General features: G+C 39.6%; 1 protein-coding gene across 2 annotated transcripts; it reads left to right on the top strand.

Moving 5' to 3' along the window:
• The first annotated feature begins 2,416 nt into the window (after positions 1-2,416).
• LRRD1 (leucine rich repeats and death domain containing 1) lies at positions 2,417-9,086 on the top strand. 2 transcript variants are annotated; one of them, XM_079948435.1, is made up of 5 exons: positions 2,427-4,970; positions 6,420-6,618; positions 7,150-7,311; positions 8,200-8,320; positions 8,821-9,086. In XM_079948435.1, the coding sequence occupies exons 1-5, from the start codon at positions 2,637-2,639 to the stop codon at positions 8,999-9,001; spliced, it is 2,997 nt and encodes a 998-aa protein (XP_079804561.1). In that variant the 5' UTR covers positions 2,427-2,636; the 3' UTR covers positions 9,002-9,086. The 2 variants fall into 2 exon arrangements, with proteins under 2 accessions (XP_079804562.1, XP_079804561.1); XM_079948436.1 differs by lacking the exons at positions 8,200-8,320; positions 8,821-9,086 and adding an exon at positions 7,585-8,099 and having other exon boundaries at positions 2,417-4,970.
• The last annotated feature ends 114 nt before the right edge of the window (positions 9,087-9,200 follow it).

Below are 9,200 nucleotides of genomic sequence, written 5' to 3'. Positions count from 1 at the left end.
GAATCCCAGAATCATGTTTACCTCCTAGTTTAACCATTGGGGTCTGGGTAACAACATATACATTCAGGTAGGTAGCCGTGTTGGTCTGATGCAGTCAAAATAAAAAAATAAAAAAAACTTGTCTAATAGCACCTCATAGACCAACTAAGTTTTTTTCTGGTATAAGCTTTCATGTGCATGGACAATTCTTCAGATACACAGATCTGTGTATCTAAAGAAGTGTGCATGCACACAAAAGCTTATACCAGAACAAACTTAGTTGGTCTATGAGGTGCTACTAGACTATTATTATTATTATTATTATTATTATTATTATTATTATTAATTTCAACATCTACATTGTCAGACAAGGAAGGGAGAGGAGGATTTAAAAACGTATCTCATTAAATGACTGGAATCAGACTAAAACATGGAATTAATCTCAATGTGCCACTGAATATATAGCCATACATTTTTGTATTATATTTGGGTTTGCTTGTCTGAAAATATATGGATATTTACAATATCTCTTGTGTATTCTAAAATGCAAGTACTTACAAACAATTATCCTCTTATTTCTTAACTTCAAAAATGTTGAAAGACTTAACTTCAGCACACAATTATTCAAATGGGACTTGAGCAGCAAACGTAACAAGCAGCTAAATGTGAATGTGTGTATGGAAGCAGGCCTCCCTATTTATATCTCCAACTAAATGAGCTGTTACTCGTGTTTGTTGTCTTGCATTCATTTGAGAACCAGGAAACTACAGTGCTACAGACTCTTTCTCTCTCTCTCTCGCTCTCTCTCTCTCTGTGTGTGTGTGTGTGTGTGTGAGAGAGAGAGAGAGAGAGAGAGAGAGAGAGAGAGAGAGAGAGAACGCGCGCCCTGGTAATGTTTAACTTTAGCTACTTGATTAGAATTTTCTTATTTGTTCTCAAATAAATGTAATGGAATAATATCCTGGCTGAGTTCTTAAAATTCAACTGACAACTATTTGCTGCTTCCTAATTTAAGATATCTAATGCATGCGATATAGAAAGTATTATAAACTTGTGCTCCCTATATTCAGCATGCCTTGCTCTCTTCATATATGCAGTCAAACCATGAATCAGGATGATCTGGACATGCAAAACTTCAAATTTCTACCAAGCCATGAATTCATAGCAGCTTTTCATAAGACACTCTGTCCCCCTTCAGACATTTTCTTACTCACTTTGGTTAACTATTGTATAATGTAAGAGTGGCTGCGGGTGGCGCTGTGGTCTAAACCACTGTGCCTAGGGCTTGCCGATCAGAAGGTCAGCGGTTCGAATCCCCGTGACGGGGTGAGCTCCCGTTGTTCGGTCCCAGCTCCTGCCAACCTAGCAGTTCAAAAGTATGTCAAAGTGCAAGTAGATAGATAGGTACCGCTCCGGTGGGAAGGTAAACGGCGTTTCCATGCACTGCTCTGGTTTCGCCAGAAGTGGCTTAGTCATGCTGGCCACATGACTCAGGAAAACTGTCTGCGGACAAACGTTGGCTCCCTCGGCCAGTAAAGAGAGATGAGCGCCACAACCCCAGAGTTGTTTGCGACTGGACTTAACTGTCAGGGGTCCTTTACCTTTACCTTTAAGAGTGGCTGCATAAGAAATGAAACCACAGCAGCCACAATTAAGCACTGCACCTGCACTGAGCTAATCCCAGTTATGGCACTGAACAACAGACCTTGCTGATTATCTCAGAAGCAGAACTTCACGTATTAAAAGCATGATTTCAGGGAAACTTTGAAATCTTAACCAAGGTTAGATCATAGTGGAGCTAATTGTGATTAAGCACAAGACTGGCCTAGCTCACAAGGTTGTAAAACTAAAGAAGCCAAAAATGCTAAAGCATCCTGGAGACAATGTGATCCACATTTCTGTCTCACAAATAAGCATTTAGTTCCAGTTCTCTTAACCTCCAGATGTTTTGGACAACAGCTCCCATCGTCCCTGAGCATTGGCCAAGCTGGTAGCGGCTGATGAGACTGTAGCCCAAAACATATGGAGGCTGTATAAGGCTGAGCTAGTCATTCAGAATACTTGGATAATTACAACACCTACCAAGGTAATTTTAGTGGGCTAGCAAAGCAGAAGAAATATATGGAGCAGCGGTAGGGAGCCTGTAGCCCTCCAGAGATTGCTGGGCTGACTACAGCTTCCATCATTCCTGACAACTGGCCATATTGGCTGCAGCTTATGGGAGTTGAAGTCCAACAACATCCGAGTGGCCCTTCTCCTTAGATCTTGCAAAATTGGTAATCCTCTCAATTATGCCCACAAGTGGCAAAACTGTATTGTAAATATCTGCCACACTTAAGCATAACTGAATTTGCTGAATTGCTTTTCAGTGTGAGGAGAGAAATGGGCCAATCAGGATTATGCTGGGACGGAACATCCACTTGAAACGCAGCGGCAGTTGGCAATTCTGAGAGGTGAGATAGGAAGGGAATTTTTTCTAACTCATTTGTTTCGCAAACATTGCCGCTTTATATGACAATTTCATCAATCCTGCTTGACCTCAATTGTTTAATATTTAAATTCACTGCACATTTTTCATGCTGTTGTTTGTTGTTTCTGTTTCCTTTTTCTATAGAAGGCTGGAATGAGCACATACTTTCCAGAATAAATCTTCAATCATGTCTGGGGGGGAAGAAGAGCAGCCCCCCAATATAAATCCAGAGGGAGCAAATGAAGAGGAGCAGCCCCCCAACACAAATCAAGAGGGAGAAAATGAGGGAGAGCAGCCCCCCAATATAAGTCCAGAGGGAGAAAATGAGGGGGAGCAGTCCCCCAATATAAGTCCAGAGGGAGAAAATGAGGGGGAGCAGCCCCCCAATATAAGTTCGGAGGGAGAAAATGAGGGGGAGCAGCCCCCCAATATAAGTCCAGAGGGAGAAAATGTGGAGCAGTCGGCCAATTTAAGTCCAGAGGGAGAAAATGTGGAGCAGTCGGTCAATATAAGTCCAGAGGGAGTATTTGAAATCTCTCCAGTGATTTCTGAAAATGCCATAATGGAATTATTAGAAAATCTTGATGCAACTGAAGATTTACCAAGTCCAGTTGATGGAAATCAGAGTGAATCTAGTCCTGATGACACTACACTTAAAAAACCATCCCCAGAAGCAGATTTGAAACCAGATGCATTACAATCAGGTATAATTTCGTTCACAAGCATTTCCGCTGACGAAAAGCCATGTGTATCCAAGGAGAGTCTCATGGAACAAATCATGGAAAGCTCTTTAGAGGTTTCTGAAAAGGTTATTTCACGTTCCACAGAGAAACTGCAAATGCTTAAAAAGCTAGAGGGAATTTTGACGCCTGACACAATTAATGCTGAACTTCTTGCTTATCTGTATGCTGAAGGATTAAGTGAAATCCCTTCATCTTTTTTTGAAGGGCGAGCTAGGAAAAGTTTATTACAATCTTTTGAGAATGCTACAATACCTGAAATGGGATTAGCAGAGAGGCTGTCTGAAATGATTGATGACGGCACCGTTCAGCTAAATGCTAAAGGGCTGCTTGAAATTCCTTCAGGGCTTTTTGACATTCAAATGTTAAAGTATTTGCATTTAAACAATAATGAAATCAAAACCATACCAAGAGACATAAGATTGTTTACAAACCTGGAAATATTATCCATAGAAAGAAATCACTTAACATCTTTACCTACTGAAATTTCCCTACTTCAAAGTCTTAGAACTTTAAACCTCAGTCATAACCAAATATCATACCTCCCTGATGGAATTTCGAAACTTTCAAGACTTAAGTGCCTTTTATTAAGATATAACAACATTGAAACGTTTCCTGCTGCTTTGGAAAAACTTGAAAAATTAGAAATTTTGGATCTTAGTGGAAATAAAGTAACTCTGCCAGACACCATGACTACCATGAAAAGTTTGCATATGCTGTACTTAAATTCCAATAAAATGTCTATATTCCCAAAGGCTCTCTGTTACCTTCCAAATCTATATAAACTCAGTATGTCAGATAATCAGATCCAGAGTTTACCAAAAGAAATTAAAGAACTCAAAAATTTGAAAGAACTTTCGCTAAATAACAACAAGCTTATATTTTTGCCTGTACAGCTCTTTCAACTGATAAATATAGAAAAACTGAGACTGGATGATAACCAGTTGGAAAGTCTATCTGATAAAGTGGAGAATTTACAAAAGCTTCGGGAACTCAGTCTTGCAAAAAATTTCTTCCAAAATATTACAGAAAATATTTGCAGGTGTACTAAACTGGAATACCTGAACCTAAGTGATAATCAGCTGGAAATCTTTCCTCCCAATCTGTACAAATTAAAATGTCTGAGAGAACTCTACATAAGCAGAAATAAACTGATCTTCTTAGACGAACAAATAGCATACTTTAAAGACCTTTCAGTTTTAGAGATATCAGGAAATGCTTTAATGTACATCCCTGTTGAAATAAAAGGCTGTACAGAACTTACTAGAATTGATTTGAGTTGCAACAAGCTGTCCTTGTTTCCAGTTGGACTGTGTGCACTAACTGCTCTTAAACACTTAAATATCAGCCAAAATTATATTTCAGAAATAACAACTGAAATTTCATTAATTAAAAACCTGCAGCATTTAAATTTTAGTAAGAACAAACTGCCCTCATTTTACATATACTTGTGCACTCTTACCAAATTAAGCTACTTAGACCTAAGTAACAATCAAATAAGTAGTGTTCCAATAAATGTTCAAAAAATGAGGTCTCTTCGTGTTCTGCTGTTACACCATAACAGATTCGTTTTGTTTCCCAGGGAGTTGTGTGTGCTAAATTGGCTTAAGATACTTGATCTTTCAGAAAATAAGATACAGGTCATTCCTTCAGATATCAGTCAACTGCAAGAACTAAAAGACTTAAATCTGTCAAACAACCAGTTTGCATCATTTCCAAATGAAATATGTCAGCTTTCATCACTGCAGAAATTAATATTGTGCCAAAAAAGTGGATTGAAGGTAAGATGGCATTTAAAATGTAAGTTTGTGTTATACATAACTTTGTACTGTATACCAGTCCTTTGTAACAAAGTTTACACTCATCATGTGTTTTTCAGACTCATCACAGCCTGCATTCAAGCTGTGCACACTCAACCTACATTTGTCTTTGAGTAAACCCAGGGTTCAGATGTGTTTGTATTGCTTACATACTTGTAAAAAAAAAAAAAAATCCTTGACTGGAGGCAACAAAGCTAAAGCGACAGAACGAATCCATGAGAAGCAATGCCTCTTTCAAGTCATTTTCAGCTCTCATAAAAGCTATCGCCTGTTGTTACCCTATGCAAAAGTAATTCAGGAAAACGTTTTTTGGGGGGACATGGTTCCATGTTGGACCAAGGCAGAGCAACAAAGTCCTGGGGAGCTAAGGAAACTGGGGGCCAAGGAAATTAAATCTGTAGCAGGGATTAGCACCAGGGCTACTTCCCTTATTATTCAAACTATATTCCTGAAACCTTTAGTTTATGTTGCTAGTCTGGGTGGCTATTATACAGTTCCATCCTTTGACCAGAACTTAGTTTGCATATCTACCTCAGGGGTTAGAATGAGCAAGTTCAGTTTCACCAAGTTCACTGAATTAGTTTAAAATCACTGAACTACCCCTGAAAATAGTTCCTGTAATTGCTTACTTTCAACAAGTTCCAGCTCATCTTCAGGTTCATTATATTACATGTGTATTTTCCTCTTTAGACTTTGCAGGGCTTTAAGATTAAAGACCATAATTGTTGGGGAAATTCACATTCCCCTGTGTCTACATTGTGGTATTTTCTTAGTCTTCTCAAGTATATTTTATACTTCAGCAGAGCAGATCGTAACATTCTGAATGCTGGGTTTTTTTAAATGGTGATCATTTTGATGAACTTGAATCAAACTGTGAATTGAACGCGAACTGAACTAATTGATTTTGTAAAGGGACAAATGAGAACTGGAATTACTTCCTCTTTGGACATGTTGAACTTGAACTAGTACTAGTTTCTTTTTAAAAATGAACTTTCCCAGCACTGATCTACCTGACACACTAGACATGCAGTGCCCACTGTGGGCTTGAGTTATAGGAACATAGGAAGCTGCATTATAACAACTCAGACTCTTGTTCCATCCAGCTCAGTAACATCCACACTAATAGACAGCATCTCTCCAGGATTTTAGGCAGCAGCCCCTCCCAGCCCTACCCGGAAATGCTACATTGCATATTCTTGTGTTTTTATATTGTAAACTGCTCTCTGATCCTTGGATGAAGGGTGGTATAGAAATTTAATAAAATTAAGAATAAGTGCTAGGAGTGACCTTGGGACCTTTCTGCATGCAAAGATGTGTTCTGCCACTGAGCTATGGCCCTTCCCCAATAACATAAACAGCCTCTCTGTATAAATGTGTCTTGCTTAACTCTTTTGTACTTTTTATCCCCAGTTAAAATCACTTTCAGAAGAACTATCAAAGCTGACCAGCCTAAAAGTGCTTGATGTATCTCATAATGAGTTACAAGAAATTCCAGAAGGCTTAGGGGAAATAAAAAGTTTGGTTACTTTAATAGCAAATAACAACTGCTTAAAAAAGCTTCCACTGAATTTTTCAACACTCCTTAACTTACAATGCCTGAATCTCAAAGGTAAGGATTTAAATGTTTAATGTCATAAGAAAATTCAGGCATAAAATGCTATAGTCCCAGTTCCAATGTCAGCAGTACCTGCGCAAAAATAAGTTTCCACTCCCAGATCAGGTATAGTGAGTACACAAATGGCTTCTGAAACTGGAACACATGGCATCCAGCTGCATGTGTTATTCCATTCTCTATGCATCAACCTACATGCAGGAGTTGAAGGAGTACAACTGAAGGACTCTAGCATTCTTCTCCTGTTTTGGTCTTCCAGGCCAGAGCAGATGAGAACAAAAATGAGAAGGAAAGTTATAAAATTATGACTTTCTTGAAGAGAAAACATGCACCTTGAAAACATGTTATTTTTTTGTGGTAGCTGTGCTTGAAGATTGTGTACATGTTGTCCTCTAGCTGCTTCCTGAAGAGACAACCCTTTTACATAAGTTGTTAATGGTACTATCTATAAAGTGGGACAGTTGCCTGTTTGTGTCCAGAAATGCTCCAGATTAACATAATGCAAACATTATCCATTTATTTTGCCAGAAAATAAAATGCTACATTTGCCTAGCGATCTGCACCTTCTTCTGGAACTGAAGGATATAAATTTTGATGAAAATACTCTGATTAGACCTCCGCTGGAAGTCTGTAAAGCCAAGCAACTGCTCCCCATAACACGCTACTTAGAAAGCGCTGATGAAAGAGATGGTAAGTTTAAAATAAGTTTCTCACAGCATCACTAGGGATCTTAGATCAGGGATGGGGAACCTGTGGCCCTCCAGATGTTGCTGAACTGCAGCTCCCACCAGCCTCAACCAGCATGGCCCACCTTAAGGTATTCTGACACCCTGAGCAAAATATAGAAAGACAGGTCTGTCCAAGCCTCCTGAGATCCTGGAATTTTTAGACTTCATTGCCCATCCTTGTTCTGTGGCATGTCTATTCTAACAGGGTCCAGATCACCTTCCATTCTATTCTCAGAAATGCACAAAACAGCCAGCTTCACTCTGCAGCTCTCAGTAAGTCCCTTCCCAAGGTGGTCCATCAGCTCATCTTGTCCATTGCCTATCCAGGTCACTGTTGCCTGCCCTTTCCTTGCTTCTCCATACCATGAGGTCTCTTATCTTTTCTTCCCTCCCTCATATTGCAGAGCAGCAGAAGCATGCGGTGGGTGCATGCAGGGAAGTTAAATGTCAAGCATTAACAAAAAAGATGGCCTCATCCAATCTCCCTACGCATCCACCTAAAGTTTTGTCTGTTACAGTTAATAAACCAGGGGTAGGTGTCTATGGCCCTCCATCTGTTTTGGAGTACAACTCCCATTAACCTTGAGCATGATGGTGGGAGTGCAGGACTAATAGTTGGAATCAAGCAACCTCTAGAATGTTACAGGTTTCCCACCTTTACAAACTGCTAGCTATCTCTACACATTTCCAGGTATGTTAAAAACCCCCAGCATTTTGGCTCTATCCTCCCTGCCCATCAAAGTATATAATTAACACTGCCACCAGTTGTTAAAAGAGTAAAGTTCCTTGGATTTGTGCATAAATCATATGAAACTGCTGTTCTGTAAAGTTTATGATCTGCTTATTTTAGAAAAAATCTTGGAGAAAGTTCTGAAGACCATTGCTAGCAATATTGCGTTTGAACATTTTGAATTTTTTTGTCAAAAACTCCAGCTTAACAGTATTGTAATCAAAACAATAGAAACTGACAGGTTAGTGATACGTAAAATTTATTTTTTTCCCTTGGAACAGGTTCTGCTAATTTCATCCATCTGGTTTATGTTTTATGTTTTGTAGCTTAATTGATACACCTCCCCGTTTAAGGGAGCAATCCTAACCCCCAATTCATGCTCCTGGAAGGTGTTCGGTTTGGGTGGAAGACTGTACCCACTAATGGTGCAGACTGCTTGGGAGTTAAGCATGCTGCTGCCCCCCTCTGGGGTTTTTTGGGTGAGGTCAGAGCACGGCCACACAAGGATTTTCTGGATCCTAATCTGGCCCACTGACAAGCGAGGGGTCCAGTTTGGTCCCCTCTGCTGCAGCCATCTTGAGCTGGCACACCACACCCTCTGAAAACTCTTGACTGCCACCCTGACCTGCAGGAGCCAGCAGGGTTGTGGATGTCACCATCATCCCCAGGGCCACGTGACCCAAAGTTAGGATCGCTGTGTGAAGGAGTTCAAGCATCTTCTCTGTATATTTTTTCTATTAGGACTCTTTTGTTGGAAGAAAAAGTTACTCAGGCATTGAACCACTGGAAAACTGCAAATCAAAACCTGTCTCCAGCAGCCATGACAGACCAGTTGATCAGAATACTAACTATGGCTGGCCTGTATTACCTGACCAACAAAGTGAAATCTTTAAAACTCTGTTCAAGACTGGTAAAGTTCTAAAGAGCAAATAATATTGGTATTTTCAGTTCTGTTGCTTGGGCACATAAGATAAGCTGAATAAAACTACCTTGTCAGGAGTCAGTAATTTACTGTGTTCAATGAATTGCTATTGCTGCTTTCAGTTAACTCTGATTCCAACCAGGCTTTTTAAATTAATTTTCCTCTTATGTTTTTTATTACTTACACACACACACGAAAC

Source organism: Podarcis cretensis (assembly GCF_951804945.1).
Source record: "Podarcis cretensis genome assembly, chromosome: 12".
NCBI lineage: Eukaryota > Metazoa > Chordata > Lepidosauria > Squamata > Lacertidae > Podarcis > Podarcis cretensis.
Note: the sequence above shows the minus strand (reverse complement) of the source record. Positions and strands in the feature narration are given on the sequence as shown.

What these genes read in the sequence shown, in the direction of transcription:
- LRRD1 (XM_079948435.1), top strand. Translation starts at nt 2,637, where the DNA reads ATGTCTGGGGGGGAAGAAGAGCAGCCCCCCAATATAAATCCAGAGGGA. An exon ending in AAGCGCTGATGAAAGAGATG is followed by an intron (nt 7,312 to 8,199) that starts GTAAGTTTAAAA and finishes TGCTTATTTTAG; the next exon opens with AAAAAATCTTGGAGAAAGTT. An exon ending in AAAACAATAGAAACTGACAG is followed by an intron (nt 8,321 to 8,820) that starts GTTAGTGATACG and finishes TTTTTCTATTAG; the next exon opens with GACTCTTTTGTTGGAAGAAA.